Consider the following 26,993-nt stretch of genomic DNA (forward strand, 5'->3'; position numbering starts at 1 on the left):
AAGACTTGTGTGTCCTGTGTGACACCTCATGGTGCTGTGTCTGTCCAGTTTGGGCGGTTTAACGTTTGCCGCCTTTTCCTAGAAAAAGAGGGACTTCAATTACTTCAATTATATGTATACAGAGGTGTGCCCCCCACCCTACAGACACACACACCAAACATTATAATCGAACAAAACTTGGAACATAGTGTATTTTAGTTTCAAGAACTACCGGTAGGCTATGTTTTAAGATCCAGCTCCTCGCGACGTGGGCACCAAAACCGTAAGGTGGGAACTGGTGAAGCCTGAGATGTTGCGAAGTTCTGCAATGATGGAAACTCCCATTGAACCCATGTTTCGATATCTGGCACTGGGCATGTGCTCAGAATTTCGCCGTGCCTCCTCCTTCGTAGAAATGCATCAGCATCGCATTCTGCTCCGCGCTTCCCCCAACACGGGTCGCCTGCACAGCAGTCTCTTTGTGTTCGTGACGTGAGATGCTCGAGCTATATCTCTTTTATCCTCTGTCCCCAGCCCCGTGCGTAGTAGCGAACGTGCTCTCGTCAAGAGGCAGTTTCAAGCGCTGCGCATCTTTTTCCCCGTCGCAATAACCACTCGGCTCCACTCCACTCTCCGAATTGGCGGATGAATTGCTCAAAGCACGGACGAGGAGAAAGAACAGTTGCGGGGCGCACTGTCGTGTTCACCGCCTCCGCTTCCTCCGCGGCAAGCAGCCCACACGTCATGTCCAGTATACTTTTGAAGTACGATGGAAACCTGGGCAAGTCGGCAACAGTTCATTGTGGATGAAACAGCGCGAACCAAGAAAAAGGACTTCCTGCGCGTGCTTCCTTGTCCTTTGCCTTGGTTCGCTCTGGTTCATTCACAGTGAACGATTTGAACTCGGCTTCCCAGACTTAATCGCAAAGTCAAGAAAAAATAGAGGATATAAACAAAAAGGCAAAATCCTATGCCATATCCTTAACCAGACAGAACTGGAGTTCGCTCTGCGATGGTATTCAGGGGAAGCCAGGTGTGTCAAAGACTTGGAAGCTCCTACGTGTCCTAATCGACCCCAGCAGCAGCAAGTCGGCCACTACAGACAGACTCACGAAGATCGTACACACCATCCCGGGCATGGACACAGAGTTGATGGAAAAGCTCAAGACCAGGTATCTGTGCACGGACCGTAAGCACTGGCTGGTGGGGAGGGCCAGCGCAGCAGCAGCAGCCAGTGGACTACCGGACTAGGCGGCCCACCCAGATGTTCCGAGAATATTCAGTAAATAAAGATGTTTTCAATCAATCAATCAATCAATCAATCAATCAATCAATCAATCAATCAATCAATCAATCAATCAATCAATCAATTAATCAATCAATCAATCAATCAATCAATCAATCAATCAATCAATCAGTCAATCAATCAATCAATCAATCAATCAATCAATCAATCCCAGAGTTCCTACTTGTGACTTAACACGGACTGGAAGGCGAGTTGGTTCGACATTATTACGAAAAGGCGCCAAAAAAGGCACCATAGGGTTTTGCACCTTTTCGTAAAACCCATCCAACAATTCTGAACAAAAGCAATTTTGAGCGGGAAACCATTAATGAACACGATTCTTTCATATAATGTAAGATTTCACTACAACAGTCAATATGTCCACAGGTCACCCGACGGCAGTCTTACATTTTATTTCTGTTAACGTTTTCGCTGTCGTCAAAAGCGTTCCCCATTGGTTCGATGTGATCGGTGGAAACACTTAAAAGAAAGATTTTGCTGCACATGAGAACAATGAACCTTCAATATTTTCATAAAAGTTTCTTACAAATTCTTTCCAATTTTCAAAATGTTTGTCCGAGAGTGCTGGAAATGATTCGGACTAAGAGTATGTAAGTCTGCATGTTTGTATACACACTACGGCTTTGAAGGTGCAATAATTGTCAATTAATTCGTTTATTATTGTCAACGGTAGGAAACTGGAGCCATTCCGCTTTAGTTCTGTTATAAACACTGTCCAGCACACAAAAAGCAATCAGTAACGTTTACGAAATACCCCAGGTTAGGTTAGGTTAGGTTAGGTTAGGTTATACTACGTAACCGCACCTTATACTTTAAAAACAAAAAAAAATGCTTTGTGTGCCTGATGTCATTACAAGGGGTTATTTTCTTTATGCCTACTTGTTAAGGTTAAAAATTTAAGCCGAAGGAAGCCCGCGAATGTTATGAAGTTTTAATATCGAAGCCATGTTTGGGCCTAAAGTTAAATGAGCTATTCGGCCATATTGTGTAAATTACACAAAGTTAGCGCTTCGCGAGCAGGTTTCTTGACACACGATATTGTGTGTATACCGACTGGTGTTCGCGAAGAGGGCTTTCAAAATGCTGCAGAGATTCCTTGATAGCATTGATGCCGTCGTCAGTCTGCCTTGCCGCTGTCGTTAACAGTACTGCGTCGTGAGCTTATCCGTAACCCCCGCGCTGAGGATTACCTTCAGGCTCGTCAGGATTGGTGCTATGAGGACGTTGGACCCAGCGGAGATCTTGAACATGTCCGCCGATGGGCTGGGATCGTAATCTGCAAAGTTCGTATCAACGCTGTACATCATACGCATTGCTTGAATTTTGCCACTCTGTGAGTGACCGTAAGAGGTGTATCTGAGAGCGCTCGTCATGAGCAGACAAAAAAGTTTTGCCGAATAAAACTTTATATTCAGGCAACGTGGTCGCGGTTAGCGACTACAGTGTTCTGCTGCTAAATACGTCATGATGTATAGGCTTCCTTTCAGCCTGTCCCCCGTGCTGGATATCGGTGGCGCCGGTTTTCTGCTAAACAATAACATGAGGCCAAGGTCCATATTCATCAAAAACTCCACCTTCGGGGACACGGTGTAGTTTTGCTACGAAAAAGTAATATCAATACGACAGGTTGGGCGGATGGGTAGCGAATAATTAAATACGGTTTTTTCCGCCTTCCTAAAGCAAACTCGATAACACGGCCATCCTGTCCTCGCTAACAACCCCTAGATCACACGAAGACTATGAGCTTTTCGGCCGTCTCCAAATTTGAGAAAGAAATCTCTTTTAATGCAAGCGAAAAAGCGGGTTTAAAGAAACGATGGCGCCAGCATTTTGAAGCCTTTACATTCTCACCATTTTTACTGCCTTTTTTTCCCATCGATTGCTTCGCCCTTTCCACTGCAGGAATTCGGTATTTCAGGTTCAATGTGAGTCCTTGCAGCGAACAACGAGATATATTTTTTTTTGTGATTTAACCAGAACAACTGTTCACATATCATTCTTCCTTCAGCCATAAGCAATTTGTTTCTCGCGATAGTCTGAAATGGAGGAGCGCAACAAATGTAAAAAAAAACAAAAAAACGCGCTTCAAAATGTGTTCATTAGACTATAAGCTTCCTTCGCTGTGGTAAGCTGTCGCATCTTTTTATTTCTTTCTTCCCTTCCCTCTTCCTTTCTTTTCTTTTTTTACGACGCGTTGCCGGTCTGCTGTAACTCTCAAGATGCATTCAGGTTGCAGCTACTTGATTGAGGTACGTTGCGACCCGTTGTCCCATACATTTATTTTTGAAGAGAGGAAAAAAAAAATGGAGGCTTATCAAGGTTAAGCCCAGTGTATGCGAAGCATGTTAAGCAGCTGCCTCAGTGTGGACGGGGCTAAGTAACGGAGACGTGGTTTTAGGTTAATCGTCGTACTTTATTCTTTGCAGCCCGACAAACACACTCTTATGGTCCGTAAATGCATGACTCTTGGTTTGCACGTCACTTCGTTTTGCATTCCTATTATTAAAGTCCTTAGCGTTTGGAGGCATCTTGACCGCATACACGGCCGGCGCAAAGACGCTGGCGCGGTTTCGGGCACAGAAACTGACGCGACGGCGGGCGCGCGCCGCTTCATCCCTGGCGTGACGTCACATATCACGTGATGCAGCGATGGTGGCGCCGCCGCCGCGTCGCGCGCGACGGCGTGAACCGAAGCGTGGAGGCCTCCGCCGGGCGACGTCCGACGGCGCGATATGAGGCCCCATCTGCAGCCGGTGTGACGTCATCACGTGACGTCACATCATGTGATCTCACTTCAAGGTCAATGGTGGCCACCGCCGGGCGTCGCGCGAAGGCCCGAAACCTACGTTAATATGCTTCGCATAAAAGCAGACCGCAGCCCGAAAGCCGCGCACTCACGCCGGGCGGAGGCGAGCCTGGTTTTGATGTTGTTGCCCCACCATCCCCTCAGCCCCGGCAGGATGCCGCAGGCCTTGCGGAACTCGTGGCGCACGTAAGCCACTCCCGTCGTGCCCGGACCGCAGTTCATGTACTGGGGTGCGTTCGACCATAAAGAGAGAAAACTCATGAGACAACACTGTCGGCCTTGATTTTTGCACATGGCCCGCAAATAAATAGGCTGCTTTTAAAAGCATGCTAAAGTGACACAAGTTCGGTTCTTAGAATTCCCTGAAACTGTGAAAATTTCCTTTCCGCCAATTTTAATAATAATATAATAATAATGGTTTTATTTGCTCCTAATGAATACATGGCGCGGGAGACCCGCAGTAAAAGCTGTCACAAGCGACAACTTGACAAAGCCGGAGGCCCACCTATACACTTGACAGCATCATAGGCGCAATGAAACGGCATGTCTCATCCAAAGAAAAAAAAATAGAAAAAAAAATAGAACAAACATGAAAGCATCTGCAGTTACATAAGAACTACCATAAAATTATACAGAAAATGTGTTAGAACGAAGCTAGAAAGCACTTACAAGAGCAATGGAACATTCATGTGCAATGGCAATGAGTTTAGCGAAAGTAACAGATAAATTAAGCACATTTTTGCTTCAAATGAAATTCAAATCAGAGTGAATACAGGCAAGCGGTACAGTCAGGGTAAAACAACAACGTGACAGAGTAAACAGGAATGGCAAGCGAAGTGTCCTAGTACATGTTGAAATACCGGCGGAGTGTTTTGAACGTCACCTTTTGATACCTCAAATTCCCTGGAACACGGAAAATTCCCCGAGCGGAACAACACTGCGCCTCCTGTTGGGTCTGGCCCATGTGGGGAAAGGAGCGCGCTAGTGTTCACGATATTTCAGCCGGGATAGAAAATACCTCTTCGTCCAGCACAAAAAAAATCTGAGGATTTTTTTTTTCCGGGCTACTTGTAACAAGTCGGGCGAGCCTCGCTTTCTCCCTTTCACCCACCTTGTACGTGCACCAGGCGGCGAGGTCTACTTGCCATTCGTTCAGCTTCAGCTCCACGTTGCAGACAGAGTGTGCGATGTCCCACAGCACAACGCATCCCTGGGGTGACAGCGCACACGACAGATGTTTCAATATACAGCTAGGTGGCACTCGCCATAGCCCCAATTCAAAGGCTATAGCTGCAGTAATCTCTCTCTGATCCTTTTGGCGTTTGAATACTATGTATATAAGTACCAGGTAAAAAAAAAAAGTTTCATGGACCTGAGTGGCTGTGCATTGTGGTCGAACAATAGGCGTTTTTGTCCACCTCGGTTTTCTGCCTAGACACTTGCCTTGTGAAGCAGATTTCTTCACGACTGCTTTATCAATCTTGAATCCGTTTGTTTTTTGGCACTTAACTTCTATGAAATTTTCTTCTCATTCTATATATGTCAACGGACACTGCATCGCAAAAATTCAGAACCAAAGTTTGTGCTTTGCGAAAAAAGTTATAAGGATATTTTTACCTGTAATACATCAGTAGAAACACATTGAATGTTAAACCAGCCTTCTGCCACATTTTCTTAACCGTGCAGCCTTCTCACAAGATTCAGAGAATTTATATATATATATATATATATATATATATATATATGCTCTCAAGGTTAGGTTATTTGTAAACATAATAGCCCCGAAAGCAGATATGACAGCCGCCGCCGTAGCTCAGAGGTAGAGCACCGGACGCGTAATTCGGAGGTCGTGTGTTCGGATCCCACCGGCGGCATGTGGTTGTTTTTCTTAAAATAAATAAATTTAAAAACCTGTGTCCGTTGTTTTCTGTGGCTGCTGGCTTCTCTCTCTCTCTCTCTCTCTCTCTCTCTCTCTATATATATATATATATATATATATATATATACACGCACACTTTCTACCCAAATTTTGGGGTGGACCAAACCCATTCTGGGGGTGTCCGAGGTCGGTTCCGAAGCTAGGTCAATTTTCAAATTTTCGGTGGTTTGCCACCCAAATTTTAGTAGTGAGCCACCCCCTTTTTTTGAGGTGGGCCATTTATATTTTGAGACTAAACAGTTCCTACCGAGCGCGCCCAGATTCGCTGGCCGTCAAATTCGGCCAAGGTCATTTCAAAGGCTAAATTCGACTGGTCCATGCCATATTTTGGCATTGGCTACGTTGGGACGTGCAATACCACCTATCAGGAAAAATTCAGTTATTGTCTCGCATATCTCGATAGACACCGGAACCGCGTCGTAAGGGAAGGGAGGAAGGTGGGAGCGAAAGTAGACGAGGTGCCGTAGTGGAGAACTCCGGAATGATTTCGACCACCTGGGTACCTTTAACGTGCAATTCAGTTTTTGGCCAAGGTCACTTCAAACTCAAATTTCGGGCGAGCCATGCCATATTTGGGCATGGTCGATGTCAGGGTATGCCGTAATAACATCCCCAACCTTCAGGGCTGTTGCGAAATCTGTTCACAGCTGTTTTTACAGCCCCCGCAAATTAAGTCACGTGACCTTCCAGGAGCCTTCGCTCATCCCACGGCTTTCGCCGAGAATGCAGCTGGAAGTGCTTTCGCAGTAAAAACAAATTTTCTTAAACCCCCATTCACTGACGGGCAGCAGTCGTTCACGCATGCGCTGGTTTGCTGCAGCTCCATCGTTACCTTCTCCCTGGCGGCGCCCGTGATGCCCCGCATGTCCAGGGCCTGGCCGGTGTGGAACTGCACACCGCTCAGGAGGAGCATGGCGACGGTCTCGCCCTCTCTCTCGATGAGCTCGTAGATGTCCTCTTCCCTGAGTAGTGCTTCGCCCTACGCCGCGGGACAGAAAGTGCAAGTCGCTTAGGCACGATATTCGACCGGATGTTTTTGAAGCGAAAAGCTTCACTAGGCTCGCGAAAAGCTTCACTAGCTTCACTGGCTCCGGTCATCCTGTGGATGACCGGAGCCAGGGAGACGGCGTCCTGCCCCTGGCTTAGTCTACGCGGGTGCGGTAATGAGCCGCGTGGGGATGTGTCGGACGCTTTGACCGCGTTTCATCTTGAATTTGCGCCGAAGGCCGGCCCGAGATCCCTTGTCGCGGGTCATTTACATTCCTCGGGCCCACATTACGCAGCGCATTTTTATGCTGATGTGACCAAGATTCGAAATGAGTAAGCCCAAATGTGGCGTCAGTCAGTATGAGTGAATGAGCCCAAATGAGTTGTAAGTCGAAACGAGTGAGCCAAAATTTGTCGTGAGTCGATATCATTGTGTCCAAATGAGTCGTAATCATAATGAGTGAGTCGAAATGAGCGAGTGAGTTGTGAGTCGTATAATGACTGGCTCATCCCGGATGAATCGCTATTCTGAGTGAGCTCAAGTGAGTTGTGAGCCCAAATGAGCTTGATTTCATGAGTTCGAGTGAGCCCGGAACTCTGTGAGTGTGACTTTGAGTGAGCCCGTAGTTGGCTAAACATTTTTGAGTGAACTCTGGTGATTTTGTCGAGATATGGTCAGGACAGGTGCCAGACGAAAATATCAAATAAATTATGTATGCTAATGCAGGTGCTGTGATTGAAGATACCTGTTTCACAATCGAAGTAAGCATACCGTCTAAGTCAGGCCCAGTTGTTCACAAGTTAGTTATGACGTCATTGATCTCATTAGAGTCTCTGGGGGAACTAGCATTCCCCTTACATGTTTCCCGTATCCTTCCCTTCACTTGTTTTGACAGTGTTGTGTTGGTGCTGCCGTATTCGTTTCTGTTTTGGTAGTATTTTTTATCTATTATGTATTTTTATCTAGTATGTGAGATGTGCATCACTCCTTATGTGTTCACGCTGGCATTCGGAGCGCGTCGCGTGCAGCGGCATTTGACCGAAAGGTGTTTTGTGACACTAGAGCGTTTGCCGAAGTTGCTGCCACGCGACGTTGGTGGGAACGGCCAGTGTGTACATTGTGAACACCGCATTGGAACTACGAGCTGCAACTTAGTTGCCTCCCCTTTCGTTGCGCGCATCTTGTGCCCGTGGACTCGTCCGCCGGTATTATTCGAACCGCTGTTATTTCGTTTCGCGGGGCTCCTTTATGGATCTCGCATAATAGCATCTCTGTGAAAAGTATGCGTTTGTGGTCTCGTATACATTATTGACACGGCATAAAGTGATCCGGCACTGATTGGCACTAATGAATGCAATGCAGCTTGTGCTGTGCGGGCAGCGCGTGTGCTTGACAGCGCGCACTGTTTCACTGGAATTATTCCTGTGTTCGGTCCACCTCCCGGTCTGACCTGTGTAGCACCGCATGATAACGACACAATCCCTTCCGCACACTCCACAGATTTCTTCTGGCGCTCTGTGCCTTCGTCTGCACTAGAGGCACCGTGAAGTCAGGAGTCGATAGAGAGTTTCACCTATGCAGTCAGTCTGAATTTCACGCAGATTTTGTCTTTATCTAGTTCACGACGCATTGAGGATATGCTGCGTAAAAGGCGATGATCTCGTACCTTTCGGGGGCGTAGCAGGATGAGATCAGTCTCCATATCTAGGCCGTGGTGGCTGACTTGGGACTCGGCAGCAAACTGGAGAAGAAAAAAAAATGCGTAGGTAGAGCTTCGCTTACTGCCCCTCATCAATGCCCATTGCAGTGTTGATCAGGATGCGTCGTCAGCTAGACTATATGTATAGTTACTGCAAGAATTCAAGCTTGGCTGATGAGGAGACCATTGAATTTTATTTTTGTCCCCATTCGTTGAATAGGATTTGTGATTTACACGTGCTCAGTGCGATCGTTTCTGAGTGTACTCACCAGACCTCCTGAGAAGGCGTCTGCCTCCACGACCATCTTGCACCTTTTTCCTTGCGGCCGGTAGTACGTCATCTAGAAACAGGTAAAGAGTGACGGAAGCATTTAGAAGCGCTCTCTAATTACCTCCTGAAAGAAGGAGAGGTTAGAATGCCTGTAACTGCCTTTTGTTATCTTTGTTTGACGGGAATAGACTCTTCAGTACTGCACGAAACAAACAAACAAAAAATAATTAAATATGCACTGCGATCGTTACAAAAAAAAAAAGTGCAAGCTTTGTCGATCCGGCCACCGATTCGTTCTAGGTAGGACTTCTTAGTGATTTCATAATTTTAGCTGTTTGTTCGAGTGGTAAGCGTAACGTTTTGCGACACAGGGATTAATTGAATGCGAACTGAATATCTGGCTAATATTGTTTAAATAACACTTTAGCGATTACCTTTCGTGCAAATTCTGAATGCGCCTTACATGTCAAACACAGTCAAAACGCATGTGAAAGCAAACAGCCCGTTAAGAAAGATAAAAAAAAAATGTTGGGGAATCTTTTCATATCGTGCGTTAAAAGAGGGGTGATAATAACTCTTTGTAAACTTCGCGCGCCTCACCGCAGTGCGCACTACTTTCCGTCGCCTTTCATAAGCGACAGAATGTGCTTACGACTACTTTTGGCTCACCTGTCTGCTGCCTCGGAACGCTTCCGATATACCGGAGATTGACCTCATATCTGTGACAACCACTGCCACCTTCATTAATCCTACGACCTGACTGCCCTTCGAAGTGGTCCATAGACACCCTCACTTAAGTTTGCTTTACCAGCAAGGCTAGCCTATAGGCCGCCGTGGTGGCTCAGTGGTTATGGTGCTCGGCTACTGACCCGAAAGCCGCGGATTCGATCCCGGCCGCGGCGGTCGAATTTCTATGGAGGCGAAATTCTAGAGGCCTGTGTACTATACGATGTCAGTGCACGTTAAAGAACCCCAGGTGGTCGAAATTTCCAGAGTCCTCCACTACGGCGTCTCTCATAGCCTTAGTCGCTTTGGGACGTTAAACCCCATAAACCAAGCCAAACACGGAGCGATACAGTATACCGCGAAGTTGCTTGTTGTACAACAGACCATTGGCTGGCGCCAGCTATATTCCTTCCAAAGCCGGCAGAAGAGGAATACGGTACTCTGCAAAAATTTCGTCTGACTGTGGGACAGGCAAGCCGCTTGCATGCATGACAGTGAAGCCTCATGACGCCTCTGCTGGGAGGGTCGGAGAGGAGTTGCCGCAGGAGGGAGGATAAGCTTCACGCGAGTTATCGCACCTCTTCCACTCCCTCGAGAAAAACTGAAAAAATGATCTATACCAGAGTGACTTGGCCCAATGGATTTCCACAAAGCTGCCGCTCTAAAGCATCCCACGCTTCACTGAGAGGGTTTCGATTTCTATATATGTCGAGAATACTATGTTCTGACTCGCATCTAAAAGCAGCAAAATCAAGTAGGGTCTATCGGTTGTGGGGATGAGGCCAATTGACACTGCTAAGGCAAAATGCACAACATTATAGAGCTTCAATGTTTCTCCACATTTATGAGAATCGAAGCTGCGTACTAGAAAGACGAATTACCTTATAAATGGAATTAAGTGGTCCTCAATAGCGCACTCCCTAGTAGGGGCAGGGTGTATTGCCGGAGCCCTGGGATAGATTTCGATCGCTAAAAATACGGAATATTTACGCCTATCAACGGAAACAGATTCCTTGTTCAAAATATGCGATTTGTTGAAGAAGTTAGCGCGAAAAACGGACAAGGGACAGAAGAAGGAACACAAAAGACATTGCTCTCCTGAAAACATGCGAAGGTTGCAGCTACCAAGACTTTAACCGAGGTTTCAGTCTCCTGTAATTGTTAACGTCAAGATCTGCGGTGCTGCGCTTAAAAGTCTCCTGCTAACTGCATCAAGCTGCTGTGCTTTCAGGTGAGGATGTGCCTTCGGTGCCAACAGAAACCTTTCAGCATATTTAGTGACCGAGATGTACTCCACGACTTGGGCAGCATATTAAGGGCCTGAGTGCACTAGTTTTTACAACCTTTTATTCCCTTATAGGAGGAGGAGGAGAAAACATTTATTCTAGCACTGTATTGAATTGGGAAGTGAAGCTGTGGATGGGTAATTTATGTTTACAGTGTGGTATTTACGATGAAATTCTTCTGAGCACCGTAAGTTTTTGAAATTCATTCCAATCCCGGCGTTGTCTTTTTCTCGCGGTGATGTGTTATCTATACTTGAAATTTTCCTGCAATGTGTACTGTTTAGACTCTTTTTATGCCTATTTTTCATTGATATATGTGATTTCTATTTTTTCTATTTTAGCACATTATTATAACCTGTAATCAATGCCTTGTACCCCTGTTTGATGCGATCAACTCGCATAATTTGTATATGTAATGCGCAATATGTCTAAGCCGAAGCGTGTGTTTTAAGGCTAGCCCATCTGGTAGCTCTGACCGGTAGTCAAATTGAACAAATAGCTTTTATATTTTTCCAGCGCACACAAATTTACCATCCACGCGAGCACACTGTATGAAGAACCTATAGCAACATTCACAATCATATTTGCTAGCGCTTGTTTCGACACGAGGACAGAGTAAAACATACGCACGGGACAGCTAGACGCCAGTCTACTACTGCCGTTTACTGAACACAGACATGGCTCATAAACCTTCTCATGGTCTAAAAAAAACACACGCGCGCAGTAGTAGTGTACCACACTTAAGGAACGATATCTCTTTTTTGGAGATATAGACAGAAGAAGTGCTGACACAATTTGTTCCTTCGATATCAATGCACAGGGCTTCAAAAATTTCCCGCTCTGGTTGCGAATTTAGCTTGGATAGCACGCTCGTTTCCTGGAAGATAGGAGTGCGAGCATATTACTAGAGCTACACTACAGCCCGTCGAGCGCGGCGGTGGAGCTACCATTGACCTTTAGCGTGACCACGTGACAACATGACGTCACAGCAGAGGAGAGATGGGCTGCCGGCTCGCGCAGTCGGCCGCGGCGGTGGAGGCTCCACATCAGAGGCGCGGCGGCTGACCACGTGACAACATGACGTCACAGCAGAGGAGAGAGGGCTGCCGGCTCGGCGCCCGGGCTTCCAGCACATTCCCATATGACATGGTCGAGAGTGGCCCTCTCCCCGCACGTTATACAATATTGGTCTTTCTCCTCTTTGGAGATTGTTATGTATACCCAGAAGGGGCTTATATGATTCCCCCCTTGCAATCTTCTCCACGCAATTGCCTCCTCTTTTGCGAGGGAACGGTCGGGCGGCGGATAGACCCTCCTGCTCAGCTTATAATGTTCCGTGATCTCGTGGTATGAAATTACATTATCTTTCATGTCTATGCGGGAGGGCTGCTCTGCGGCCGCCCGGTGATAGAGAGCTCGGGCAAGCTCGTGTGCAGCCTCATTTCCTGCAATAGACTCATGCGCTGGGATACATATTATCTCTATGTTACGTTCTATCGGCCTCGCCTCGAGGACGTGTTTGGCCTCTTCCGAGATTCTTCCTTTCGCGAAGCTTCTTACTGCAGTTTTGCTGTCACGCAAAATCGTCATGGCCTTGGTACCGACGCAAGCGAGCGCTATCGTCAACTCTTCCGCCGCATTGGCATCTCTCGTGCGGCTCGAAGCCGCTACCGTTGGTACTCCTGCCCCGTCGACCACAGCGGATACAGCCGCCCCGTGCTGTCCGCACGGGGCGGACAGAAGATAGAGAAGCCTGGGAGACCTTGCTGCGGAGCGAGGACCCCGCTAAGCAGCAACAAGCCATCCGCCTGGCGGCTGAGGCCGTGAAGAGACAATGTGTCTTCACCAGACCTTAGTTTGCGAGGCTCCTAAGTAGGGCTCCCTTAGGCCTGCGTGCCGGGGGGTCCAAAAAGGAGTCTCATTTCGGTGGAAATAAACGTTTTGATGATGATGATGATGGGCTGCCGGCTCGCGCGGTCGGCCGCGGCGGTGGAGGCTCCACATCAGAGGCGCTGCAGCTGACCACGTGACGCTACAGCAGCGGTATAAAGCTGAGCTTGCCTCGCTCTCCGGGCACTTACGAGGCGGCCAGGTGTTGGGATGCCGCCTAGAAGCAGGGCTGATTTGAACGAGAAGCGAAAGCTTCAGCGTGCCACAGAGACCGATGAAGAGCGGGATGAAGGTCTGGCTAAGCGGCGTGCTCAATATGCGGCTCGGCGACAACCAAGGAAAGCCAACCAAGTATTCAACCAAGGAAAGCCATGTATTACCAAGCCTAGCCATCAATATGCTTCGCATCTGACTAGGCTTAACCTTAGCTAAGCCTCAGCCATTTTTTGTTATAGCAACATAATGCGCAAACAGTTTCTACTCATTTTCTTAGCAAAGACTACTAGGTTTTTATTTGGTACTGTAGTGCTCTTCACTAGCTTCTTGAGGCAGCTCTTTCACTAGTTCTGCTTTTACTACCTCCAGTTACTAAGAAGGTAGTGATCTGTGTAGCAAGTAACTGGTTGGTTACTTAGTGAATTCTCCAACCTTTTTGGCCAAGAGTTTAACGTTACCAGGAATTCGGGATAATGGTCTAGTTCACTTGTTTTGCACCACGCAGCGCCTAACTTTGAAAATTCGAAGTCCAAGCTTGAACGTAAGCAACGAACACACGCATAGACGCACGGGGTGGCAGTGAAGACGTAATCTGGGAACTTGATCTGTTCGGCGTATGCAGCGCGACAAGTGCGCTACGCGTGGATGCGCCGCAACGCAATATTTATAGCTACCAAGATGTTAGTTTTGGACATTTCTTTTGTTTGCTTCGGCCGCTACAGCCTTTGCCAGTGGAAAGCGCAGTTCGTCTTCTATTTGCAGCCCGCAGAGAAAAGCGGTAGGAGTGATCGCAAATTCGGGAAAAGCGCTTCTATATAGCTCCCTTGGCCGCCACCACGAGGCGCATGGCTTTGCGTTGTCCATGCGTGACGTAAGGAAGAAAGTGGCTGCAGAACAGAACGTGATCGGCGGCTACGCTCATCGGCACTGGCTGTCCTGAATTCCTTGCAGTGATCGTGTTTTCATCTCCCCAGAGGCCTCTCAATTTTCGCCACTCCCATAATACTGTTTAAAATATGAATGCTTTTGAAATTTTTGATTCGCGAACCATATGCATGGGTTTCACCAGTACGGAGAGTTTCAAAAAATCAAATCCTGTGGAAAAACTGGTCTGTGTACGATAAGTTATTACAAAAAAAAAAAAACGCGACATTTTCCATCAAAGCGCCTTGCTGTAAGACATAGCTGCCCTGGCTAGGAGCCGTCCTGGATTCCTGGTAGCGCTGATGAAGTAAAACAAGCATGCTGCATGTCAACGAAGGGAAGGAGGAACATTTATTTGTAGGTCACACTGAGAACTGCAGCTTGCAACCTCTACCGCGGATGAATGTCGTTAATTTCTTTTTGTGCTCACTATCGCTATTATTGAAAGTGATAGCCAGCGCCGAGCAGGGGTGTGAACTGAGAAATGCATGCATCGACGAGTCTCGCGCATCGAATAATGCGGCCTTTTTTCCAACTTTCTCTACAATTCGCTGACTGGGGTCCGTGCTTGGAATTGACTCCTCTCTATGCGGCAACCACTGCCCCAGAGAGTTTCTCAGGCAAAGACGGCGATGGATTTCGCGTTTACTTCGTAGAGAGCGCGACCTTAATCGTTTGGTCAAGTACACCCTCCTCCAGGTCCGGAAGCACAAAGAGAAGAAAAAAAAAACGAACTCAATGGCGCTAGCCTGGGCGACAGGACGGAAATGCATGAGTCCGTCACGAACTACGCTCATTGACCACACATCGATTTCTTATTAATTTCTTTTATTTTTCGTTCTTGGCGTGTTCTCGGCTTCCTTTATTTAACGCCATGGCATCGGTTTTTCTGTACTTTACATTCGTAGTTGCCCTCTGTCCCTGTGACATAGTGGTCGCTGGTCACTTAGAAGACTCATTTCCTTGCCGCTCTTTTTCCTTTTTTCCCCTTTGTTCCCCTCCCCAAGTGTAGGGTAGCCAACTGGGCATCGCCTGGTTAACCTCCCTGCCTTTCCGTCCTTTTCTCTCTCTCTCTACATTCGTAGTTACCTGGGAGTCCTCATACCACTCCTTGCGCAGCGGTTAAGCGATTGAAAGTGCTGCCATCTCTGGGGCTTGCGCGACGCAGTTTGCGCCTGCTGTACAGCCTCTCACGGCCAATCAATAATTTAATTGCTACCTGCCATGGTGGGCAGTTTGCTCCAAATCCGGTGGGCAGGGCAAATTCCTAGGGCTTCACCTAGGGCTTCACTCTGTTAACTGCGACACGTCCCCTATAATGCTCACGCATTAATAATTGGAACCTCTTCGAGTCAAACAGAAAGTGGGTATGTGGTTTGGTTTGGTTTGTGGGGTTTAACGTCCCAAAGCGATTCGTAAATAGAGTGCTTTTAGTGGCGAGAACTACGAGTTCGCAGGCCTGATTCTGCAGCGTAAGGTTGACTAACTGGAGTACTCGTTACTGCATGTAGTACAAGACAGGCAGCATCCCCCTCGCTCTTCCCTTTCACACCCTGGTCCACTTATCTCGTTGCAGCGTCCTAAAGTATCAGCCTGACACGCATAAAAGGCAAGAGCGAGCGAGAGAGAGAGAGAACCCAACGCTGTTACGTCATGAAACACAAGTACGGAAACAAGTACATAAATGAGGCAAGGCCAAGGTCGCCGCAAGGACGACAGTGTTATGAATGTTCCCTTTTTGTGGCAGTGCGCTGACTGTTGACGCCTTGCCTGTAAGTTGGCTGTTATCTCTTCTAACTCTGAGCTCCTCTCTCAACCTCTCTTATGCAAACTGCGCCCTCGCTCAGCTTCCCCTATCGTTCACCCACCTTTTGCATATATCTGCCTTCAAGACATCAACCGCTGCACGTCTGTTCTTATTGGCCGTAGACTTTCCACCTTCGCGATTGCCGTGCGTTTGCATGTGGAAGGCGCTGCGCAGGCGGCCACTCACCATCAGCAAGTGCAGGTTGACGATGCAGCCGTTCATGAACACGATCTCGTCTCGGTCGGCACCTGCAAGCAAACGTGACCGTTCGAACGTTTTCTCTTTACACGTCGCGGCTGAAGAACTCACTGTGAACGTCATTTCCGACTTCAACGTGCATTTTTGTCCTTAAATGAGCATAGCTTATCTGGACGATGGACCAGAACTGACAGAAGGGTGAACTTCAATTATCCTCTCTTACTCAGCCTGACAAACACACAAAACGCAGGTAGTAAACGCAACAGCAAAAATGTTTTAAGCCTATTTTCCTCTTGATGCGCTGCCACAACATTTCCTTATTCGCTGATGCTGTTCATTTAGATTTGACCGCTTCGTTATCCGCCCTCTCACAACTTTCTCGCTGTGGAGTGGAAGTGGTTTTCCACAAGCGTGCCGCGCTCGTGAAGCAACCACACAAGTCGTCGACTTGCGAGAAAGCAGCCTATATATATGGACAGACCACACTCGGGAAACTTATGCGAGTGGCAGGGCCATTCGTAATTAATTTTCGTTCATATTCTAATATTTGGGAACGCTGCAGCCCTTTGCCACGTCCACGAAGGCTCGATCCCGCTTGATTTTGAAGCGAAAGCTCCACTACGCTATGTTTCGCCAAGGCCATCGATTGCCGCCGCATGACCTTCAACCGGAGGAGCGCCGGAGGTGTGGCCGAACGTCATACCACGTGATACACCGCAGCTGTAACCGCTGCGCCGCAGCCGTCGCTGCGCTGCGCGCTGGACCCGGCATCACTAAACGAATCGCTAGGGCGCTTGGCTATAGAGGCACCCTACGCATCGCTAAAGGCGCAACTCCATGGACCAATCCGAGGCGCATGAGCGCAGCGCATACTCGTACGAGCGTACGCCGGAGCCGGTCTGCGCATGCGCGAGGCGCAGACACGAGCTGGCACTGGCGCTTATATTGATATTATATAAAATTGTAATATATATTATATAATAATTATAACATATAATATAATATATTATAATTATATATTAATATTATTAGATATTGATAGTCTATTTATATATTGACTTATATTGGCGATTATATTGCGTCACCGCACGAGAAAGCTTCGGCCTTGCAGCGCAGCTTTCCAGACTGCGGCCTTTAGTCGAGCTGTGCGTGTAAACAAATCGTGCATCGGCCCTCACCCACGATGTCCGCCATGAGCTGCTTCGGGAACTGGTCGCTGATGGAGGCTGGCAGGTAGCCCTCCGCGAAGCATTGCTTTCCCCTGCAGCAACGCAACAGCGGCGCGCAAATGAACCGTTCGTCCACTTTTGCATAGGTATGCTTGCCGCGAACAATCAAACGTTTCGGGTTCAAATCACGCGAACGTATGCGATTGCAATTAAGTGCTCTCCGGCTACATAGCCGGCATGATCCAAAAAATAAAATCCCTACGCTTTCCATATGTTTTCCAACTGGCTTTCGTAGTTTTCGGGGTTTATTTTTTCTGGAATTCGGGGTGTAAAAATTGGACGGTGTCTGTCAATCTCAAATTCTGGTGCAGATCGAGTTATTCAGCAACAAAATTGCGGACGATTTAGCGTCATTATGCCGAATGCGAATTAGGTGGGCTAGCGCTTTCGCTTCTGTTTCGGTTCGATGCTCAGTTTTCAAGGTGAAGCACGCTTCAGACAAAGATCGGCGAAATCGGACTGGTCACTCTATACTTTACATTTAGAGATCCTTGGAGGAGGAGGAGGAGGAGTAAGAGGAAAGGCAGGGAGGTTAGCCGAAAGAATAGTCGGTTTGCTACTCTTCACGGGGGAAGGGGGTGAGGGGATAAAAAAATGAAAGAGAAAGGAGAGTAACAGAAAATTGAAGTCACTCTAAAAAGTCAGTGTTCGGTAAAGTCGCAGCCTGTCATGCAGGCCAGTAGTTCGCAAGAAGCGGAGCAGTGCCTTGGAGGCCTTCACCGCCGACGATCGGCGCGGCCAGTGGCCGAGGATCTTCATTTCCGTCAGTGGGCGTGGATACAGACGCTCCAGCGCACGGCTGAGAGACTGCCTTTCGGCGCTGTAGGCAGGGCAGTCACAAAGAATGTGGGATATAGTCTCGTCATACCCGCAGATGGCACATGCAGGGCTATCAGTCATTCGATTAAGAAAGAGTAATGGTTGGTGAAAGCTACACCAAGCCAAGTCCTCACACCACTCCTGGCGCAGTGGTGCAGCGGTTAAGCGATGCGCCACTGCCCTGCGATGGCAGGTGTGCAATCCAGGTTGCTCTTCCTGAGCAACCTCGCGCGACCAACCATTACTTTAACCGCCACCTGCCAGGTTGCATGAGGACACCATCTTTTATGGGTGCCATCGAGTGTCAAACACAAGCGCAAGAATTTGTTTTTGAGATAAGGTGATGGCGCAGTAACTGTCTCACATATCTCGGCGGACACCTTAACCACGCCGTAAGGGAAGGGAGGAAGGTGGGTGTGACAGAAGAAAGGAAGAAGAGGTGATGTAGCTTGGCGCTTGTTTGCCGACTGGAAATCAACGCATCGGTGGCGCTTACGTCGCTCAGAAAAATCCGATCTGCAGGCTGTGTGCGATCTGCGTCATATGCTACTGTAAAAATCGGTAATATAGAGGCGGTTGTAACCGCTTTAATGTACAATCTTGAAAAAAAAAAAATGTCGGGGGCTTAGCTTTGGTTAAACCTGGTAGGTTGCGAAAGCGCGCAGCGCCTCCAACTGAAGGAACGCAGTGCGCCGCGTCTACAGGTCACGCGTGGCTACCGGCTTTTTGAGGAAAGGAAATGGCGCAGTAATTCTCTGTCATCTCGGTGGACACCCTAACCGCACCGTAAAGGAAGGGACGGACGCCACCACCCGTTCGGCGCGATGCCTTGTTGTTGGGACTGAAAGAAAGAGAACTTGTAGAACGCTGCCGGGCTCGCCATTCTGCGCGCATAGGCGCGTTGCTTAGCCAACCGCTCTTGCCTTTCTCTTTCTTCATCTGTCTCCTCGGGCCGGCGCCGGCGTTTGCGCGCAGCACGTCGCTCCAGCGACGCCTTACTGAACTTCCTCGCCGCTCACCCACCCCGCCACATGGAGTTGATATGGGTGCCTGCCCACTCCGGGAATCCCGGAAACGAGGCCGCCAACGCTTTAGCCCGAGGTTCTCTCAACCGGGCACCGGCGGCCTCCAACCTGGGGTTCTCGCGGGAGCGCATGCACTCATTCAGTGAAATGACGCAGGCCTGTAAAGCCGAGCGTCGGCTCTACCCTCCACCCCATCCCTCCCTTGACCATTATCATCAGACACTTTGGAGGCGGCTTCAAACACGCACCTTACCCTCCCCTTATATACACTCGCGCTATCACCAAGTCCACACAAACCCCTCCTGTACCCTCTGCCACCACCCCAAAGCCACTCTAGACCATATCCTTTTCCTCTGCCCGGCGGATCCTCCCCCGCGGGGCCTGGAGAGGCTTGGGAGACCCTACTGCGTTCTGAGGACCCGGCCAAGCAAGCCATCGCCACCGGCCGGGCTGCCAGCGTCATGAGCCTCCGGGACATGAACGTTTGAGTGCAGTGGGGCCATGCGGGGGCCCACGGGCCTGTGTGTCCCGAACTCCCCAGTTGTAAATAAAGTTTTCACCACCACCACCACCGCCCTCACGCGGCGGGCCGAGGAATCCTTCACGTGGTAGCCGCCGCGCTGAACGAAGGAACGACTACGGCCGAAGACACGAATTGGGGCCCTGCTCTCCTCTGGTCGTGACGTCACGCTGTCACGTGGTCGTGACACGTGACAGCGAAGGAACGACCTCCGCCGACGGCAGAAAAGTGCTAGCAATATTGCTTTCGCAATAATAATCTCGTCGTTGTCGGCATCGTCTGCGCACGTTGCTGCATGCTACTCCAACACACTCATAGGGGAAACAAAGGTTCCGGAAGTATCGAAAGTTAAGATCCTCGGCATGTGGATCCAAAGCAACCGTCGTATTGATCACACGGTCAGACAGCTAGCAAATACCACAGCACAGATCACCAGGATGATTGCAAGAATTTCCAACAGAAGAAGAGGTATGAAGGAGGAAGACACATGTAGGCTAGTACAGGCCCTCGTGGTCAGTAGGATCTTATACGGCGTCCCCTACCAAACACCGCTCGAGCAAGAAAAGGAGCAGTTAGAGGCAATTCTTAGAAAAGCATACAAATGCGCTCTCGGACTGCCGGTCAACACTTCGACGGAGAAATTCCTTAAACTGGGCATAAACAACACAGTACAAGAACATATCGAGGCCCACCTTCTCGCGCAGAAAACAAGACTGGTACTGTCCGTAACAGGCCGAAACACGCTGCGGTTGCTCGGCATGAGGGACGCTTTGAAAGAAATCAATAGCACAGAGAGCGTTCCAAATGAAATCAGGAGGATCATTGAGATCAGCCCGATTCCTAAAAACATGCATCCCGATATACATAAGGCGAGAAGAAAGGCAAGATCTGAATTCCACGAAAGAAGCTTCGCCGGGGCAAAAGACGTATTATACGTTGACGCAACAACATACAGACACCGATACGGCTCGGTAGCCAGCGTGGTGGATCACCAGCTCAGGGAAATCAACTGCGCTTCGATAAAAACCAACAACATCCTCGAGGCTGAGGAAGCAGCAATTGCACTCGCCATCACCCAGCAGAGTAACGAGCCCCATGCACACATCATTACAGACTCGCAAGAGGCGTGCAGAAGATACAGCAGTGGACGCATATCCACTGCAGCCATTCACATACTCAAGGCGAGGACGATCACTTTTACGAGTTGCTTCATCACGTGGACACCAGGCCATGAGGCTGTCAAAGGGAACCAATGCGCGGACGCCAATGCCCGAGGATACGCCAACCGGGAGGCGCGCACCGAAGGGGAACTGGACGCAGTCACTAGACGGTATGGAGCCATCTTAGAACACCAACGAGCCCTCCGTAGGGCCTACCCTCCTCCCCACAAAGACCTTAGTAGAGAGCAGTCGGTTGCCTGGAGACAACTGCAGACTAATACATACCCCAATCTGAGTTTACTCAGCAAAATTTATCCTTCCACATATGCCAACAAATGCCCGCTATGCGGTGAACACCCAACGCTTTACCACGTTACATGGGCCTGTCAGAAAATGCAGGCAGTGCCGATAAACAACACACCAACACCGGAGCAGTGGGAGGCTGCGCTGTCCAGCTCGAAGCCTGAAGAGCAGCTCAATCTGATCGACAGGGCTTGCAAGACTGCAAAGGCCGCTGGGGCCCTGGACTGAGGGCTCCACCTACTCTTCGATAAAGAACACTTGTTGTACAATAAAGTTTTTCATTCATTCATTCATTCCAACACACTCAGCAAAAGAAAGCAGACTCCACATCCGGTGTGACCCAACACTCCGACCTGCGCTGCGTCAGCTTTTTGCAATACCTATACCTGTCGCTGCAGTTCTTATCACCGCAAGGGTGAACATCCGAAGAATTATTTACTTGTTCGTTGAACTCACCCCTTGGCAGGGCGGTGAAGTGTAGTGGAGGTCACGGAATAATTTTGACCACCTGGGGATCTCCATCGAAACGCGGCCACCGTGGCCGTGTTGGGACCCGGGACACAAACGTGTGTGTGTGTTTGTGTGAATAGAACAGAGCGGCCAGAACGAAAAAAAAAAGATGAATGAAAAGAGAGAGAGAAAAAAAAACAAGCAAAACGCATACTACAAGGTCGCACGTGCCGATAAGTCTATCAGAGGTATGCAAAAAAAAAAAAAAACAAAGGAGATGATACGAGACTGTAGACGCCTGGCGCACTCCCCACGTGTTTGTGTTATCAGTGCCCCGGGCGACAAGAGACGCTAACTGTTTGCTATATTGCCTCTTTCTTTGACGGGCAGCTTCCTTTCCGTGGTCAGTCGGAATAATAAACTTCTCTTTACCAGCCGTTAAATGTATTCTTGCATAAAAACATTTAGACGCGTCAGCGCGTCATGGTGTGTCGGTCCCTCGATATGTCGTCCTTATCGCCGTTTTATTCATGCCGACCCAAGAAAGACATCCGGCACAGTGGCCTGACGGTACCGCTCCCATCTTGCTCGTCGGCACTTGCATATTGCTATGGATTCTGTTTCTGCTTGCTGTTGTCTTTTTACGCTTTGCTTACTGCATCTGTTTCTATGCAAGTAGAAATAGAATTATGTACGTACATTTAAGTTTGTACTTACAGCGCTGCTTCCTCCGCGTGCAATTTGTATGGAGTCACAGACCCAGGCAGGCGTAAGGAAGCGCCTCTTGTTCGGTACCCTTCATTCTTTCGTACAACGAAACCAAGAACAAATTAAAAGAAAGCAGGGGCCTTGATTTCTCGGAGACTTCGATAGGGTTTGTTTCCTTTTATTTTTTAGTGCGTTGGCGCTAAGGCATACAATCTCGAGAAACCCTTGTCTGGCTGAAGCCAGCTAAACCTGCAGAAATAAAATAAATATGGCCGCGACTGGGCTTCGAACCCGCGACGACGCGAACATATCAGCTTCGCTGGCCACTCCACGAGAGCACCACGCTACCGCCGAGACTGGTCACGCCTGGTTGTTGTTGTTTTTGCCTCAAACACGATGGCACATAGCCACGGTGGGGGATTGGCCAGGGTTTGGTGCAGATCCAAAGAGGAAAAAAAACACCCCTGGTATTCAGCTAGCACTCTCTCGCACTTTGCATTCTATGTCGTCGTCTTCATCAACTCCCTCCGTGTGCAATGGATCTAGAACACACCGTTATCGCAGTGTCCTCTTAAGGCGTGTTAAGCGGTCCCAAATTTGCACTAAGGTCAACGGTTCCGTCCATCTTTGCCTGAAGCCTCGGAAGCGAAATGAAACGCGACGTGCTATGTAGCGCAGATACTTCACATATAGCCAAGTAAGCTAAATCTGCTGCAATTTTGCTCTCTAGGACCGCATTACAACAAAACACGTGTCAAGCATTTCTGAAATAGAGACAAAGGGAAGTCCATGCAAGCATCACTTACCTCGTTCCCCAGTCGTCCAGAACCCTTAGAAGTTCGGCGTCCACATCTTTCGGCTTGAGGCCGCAAATGTGGCCGCAAAGGTAGATGCATTCCTGGTCCGGAGACTCGATGAACGCCGGGTCAACTGAAGAATGCGTACTCAGTCAGTGGCAGACAACAAATGAAAAGGATAGTATACTGACGAAATGGAGTTAAACACCATATCATCAACCTGACTACGCCCACTGCAGGGCAAAGGCCTTTCCCATGTCTCTCCAATTAACCCTGTCCTTTGCCAGTTGCGGCCACCGTATCCCTGCAAACTTCTCAACTTCGTCCGCCCACCTACATTTCTGTCACGCCCTGCTACGCTTGCCTTCGCTTAGAATCCACTCTGTTACCCTTGAGGGCCAGCGATTATCTTGCCTTCGCATTACGTGCCCTGCCCAAGCCCATTTCTTTCTCTTGATCTCGACTGGGATATCATAAACTCGCGTTTGTTCGCTCACCCACTCTGTCCGATTCCGATCTCTTAAACGTTACGCCTATCTTTTTTCTTTCCATAGCTCGCTGCGTTGTCCTTAACTTAAGCTGCCCCTTTTTGTTAGCCTTCACGTTTCTGCCCCGTATAGGCGAGTACCATTAAGATACAGCTGTTGTATACTTTTGTATACAGCTGTTGTATACACCACGCAGCTAAACAAAACAAAGAAACAAAAAGTTGCAAGTAAGTAATGAGGAAAAAGTGTGTATATATAAAAATATCTGGCATTGTCCTTGTCTGCTTTCACTGTATTGTGTTCGTTTGTCCATTGTTGTGGTGCTCTCGAGTTGTCGCGTTCACCGAAAAAAGGAGGAGTATAACACAATGTACAGCCCCTCAGTCCACGAGTAAACACGACAGGAAATTACAATCACATGCCGGAAACTTTTTTATTGTTTGTTGTGCACTTATCCTTCACAACAACATGTACTCTCTACATACTGTTGAGGCTGCTGGGGATACCTGGCCATCAGTAGACAACGATAAGCATAATTTTCACTATCTGCCCAATGCCGACCGAAAGCTGAACATTCTGGGCTAAGGTATGCGTTTTTATCGTGTAGTGATATACCTTCGATTAATTCAGAAGGAGAAGAGCCGGCCGACCCTTCTATATGCCGTGTTTTCTGTACTATAGTCCGTGGACTATACATGTTTAAAACGTGAGATTTCGCGTTGTGCGGGCCAGCCATGACTTCGTTTTTTTGTGGTCATTTGTAGAGCCGGAGAAGCCCGCCCTGCTGTCAAAGTAAAAAAAAAATTGTGGTCCGCCTGTGCCAACGAAATTTTACTTTGCGAATTCACATAGCTAAATCAGCTTCGATATACAATCAGCTTTGACTGCAAGCGAATTTTACTCAAGGTAGCTAGCCGCTTTTCAGTGCTTGGATTGATGAGTAAATGCGCAAAACTCGGATGAATAACGCCAGAGGTGGTGCATCCCTTCTTGAAAAACTTGAAAAACAGTTGTGATGGCTCTGAAAGGACGAGCAGCTTTCAGGGCAACATTCAAGCGCAATGTAGTCGAGCGTGCAAGTCAAACCGAGAAGCGGCGAAAGAATTTAACGTCGATGAAAAATGTGCACGGATGTGGGCTGCTTCCCTGAAACATCTGAACGGAATGCTTGAGAGCAAGGAGGTCGAGGACAGCACCTTGGCCAAACTCTGAAGAAAAGCTGGTAGCGTGGGAAGGACAGCAGCGGGAAGCAGAGGAAAGGGTGTCGACTAGGAAAATAGGAGTGGTTTCTCCTACTGAGGCTTCGGAATAAAATATTCAGGAAGGGTGGTGTGTCGTGGTGCGCCAGGTATACGAAAAGGAATCATTTGAGTGATAGGCAGCGCACTACGATGGGCCAAAGTGAGCCGGGAAAAGTGGCACTGGATGACTGGCAGCGTATACTACTTGCGGACAATGTAAAATATTATTATAAGCCGACATTCGCCCCTGCGGACTACACACCGACTGCAGACTATAGTTAGGGCCCTTCATTTTCTGGTTTTATTCTTTCCGGAATACGGGGTTTAAAAATCGGGCGATATTTTGTAAGCTGAAAGTCGGCTACAGATCGTGGTAATCAGCAAAAGGTTCCGCAGTTCGGGTTTTAACGGATCATATTTTGTAGCAGATGATAATTTTCGATAAGTGCTCGCCTTTGTGCGGATCGAAAAATGCTCCGCTTTTTTGCACAACGTTTTGTAAACAATATGTAAATGGAAGGTTGCGCTGCAAACCTTCTATTAAATCAGATATTTATTTTTTGTCTCATTCATTATTTCGCCGTATAGATTCATCAACTGCTGCGCAGCACTTCTGCGTCCGTGAAACACCGACCAGCTTTTCTTTCTACCGTGACTGCGACATTCATTCAGCGTCAACATGATCACTTTAAACGGAGAATAAATAACCTTCCAGCAGGGTGGCGGTAACGTGGGTAGCGCTTGGCACAGTGATGCCAGTGATATATGTCAGTGGTCAGGGCCCGTGCTTTCTCTTGTCGCTTCCGAAACGAACTCAGGCTCGAATTAAACAGCGTCGTAAATAAAAAAGCTTTAAAAGCAGTTTGCAGCGATCGGTGTATTGGCAACGCACTTCTGGATGCCCGCTAATTTCCCTGCGGCCTCTTCACTTTTGTCCACAGGGAAACAAAGTTTCCTAGATGGCATTTTTTCTGGTAGAAATTGGATTTAACCGGATTTTAAATAAATTTGCTCGGTGTGTGCAAGAATCGGGCAAAAGGTGGTATAGGGGTTAAATCGAGTAGACATGCGAAAGCAGGTGTTCGTTCTTCAATTGGAGGGGAATGCTCATATATGCAGAATTGGTCATTCTCTACTTAAAATTTGTAGATCCCGGCGTGTCCTCGTACCACTACCAGCGCAATGGATGCGCACTGCACTGGAAGGTGACTGTTCTCGTCATAGCCACCGGTATATATGGATGGTGCGACCCACGTTGCTCTTGCCAAGAAACCCCTCGCGATCGATCATTAATTTTACTGCTGCCTGTCATCTGCCTCCTATTAGCTACAGCTGGCGCGACGCTCCTCCGAGCTTACCCGAGTAACTCGGACAAGCTCCGGTATGTTCGGGTAAGCTCGAGTTCGGAGCACAAGACAAGACAAGAAGACAATATTCTTGCTCGGGGTTGGCACGTCTGGAGTGGTTCTGCTTTCGCACTAAAATCGGGTTTTACCCGAAAACAAAAGGCCCGGGCCTAAATATAGGCCGGAAAATGCGGTAAGTATGCAGTTGATTTAGTGCCAGTTATGGGGCGACTGCTGTCGTTATGGATTTAGTATGATCTTGGCGCATGCTTGCCGACTGGATATCAACGCATCGGTGGCGCTTAGGTCGCTCAGAAAGATCCGATCTGCAGGCTGTGTGCGATCTGCGTCATATGCTATTGTAAAATTCGTTAATATAGAGGCGATTGTAACCGCTTTAATGTACATTCTTGAAAACCATCCCGTCGTTGTCGGCATCGTCTGCGCACGTTGTTGCATGCTACTCCAACACTCTCAGCAAAAGGCAGCAGACATCCACACCCGGAGAGACCCAACACTCCGACCTACTCTGCGTCAGCTTTTTGCACCACTCTACCTGTCGCTGCAGTTGTTATCACCACAAGGGTAAACATCCGAAGAATTCTTTACTTGTTCGTTGAACTCATCCCTTGGCAGGGCGGTGAAGTGTAGTACAGGTCGACTGCTCGCTGCCGGGATGCAGTTTTGACTCAGCGAAAGTCAATTAAATCGAACGTTGAAAAGGATCCCGACGCTTTGCGTGCTAAGCGATCGGCAGACGGGCCCTCCCTCTGGTATTCTGTTCTAACTCCTGAGAGGGCGATATAATAAACGGAATATACAGGGCGTTTTACGTAGTTTGTAACAAGGATTGAAATATGTCTTGTCATGTG

At 48.3% G+C, this 26,993-nt stretch overlaps 1 protein-coding gene across 2 annotated transcripts in view; it reads right to left on the minus strand.

Annotated features, from left to right (window-relative positions):
• LOC149359184 (uncharacterized) overlaps positions 1 to 26,993 on the minus strand; it is a 43,317-nt gene that overhangs the window by 11,497 nt on the left and 4,827 nt on the right. Inside the window, exons 2-10 of one of the 2 annotated variants that reach the window (XM_089568989.1) lie at positions 23,056 to 23,179; positions 17,214 to 17,296; positions 16,024 to 16,085; positions 8,987 to 9,058; positions 8,685 to 8,759; positions 6,863 to 7,009; positions 5,203 to 5,301; positions 4,184 to 4,316; positions 2,476 to 2,561 (exon numbers count right to left, since the gene is read on the minus strand). In XM_089568989.1, coding sequence (XP_089425115.1) covers positions 2,476 to 2,561; positions 4,184 to 4,316; positions 5,203 to 5,301; positions 6,863 to 7,009; positions 8,685 to 8,759; positions 8,987 to 9,058; positions 16,024 to 16,085; positions 17,214 to 17,296; positions 23,056 to 23,179 — 881 coding nt within the window. The remainder of the gene's footprint in view (positions 1 to 2,475; positions 2,562 to 4,183; positions 4,317 to 5,202; positions 5,302 to 6,862; positions 7,010 to 8,684; positions 8,760 to 8,986; positions 9,059 to 16,023; positions 16,086 to 17,213; positions 17,297 to 23,055; positions 23,180 to 26,993) is intronic. The other variant, XM_089568990.1, reaches the window with a different exon arrangement.

The sequence above is a fragment of the Amblyomma mixtum genome, chromosome 2 (genome assembly GCF_055824585.1).
Source record: "Amblyomma mixtum isolate Tamu chromosome 2, ASM5582458v1, whole genome shotgun sequence".
In the NCBI taxonomy this organism is placed as follows: Eukaryota; Metazoa; Arthropoda; class Arachnida; order Ixodida; family Ixodidae; genus Amblyomma; species Amblyomma mixtum.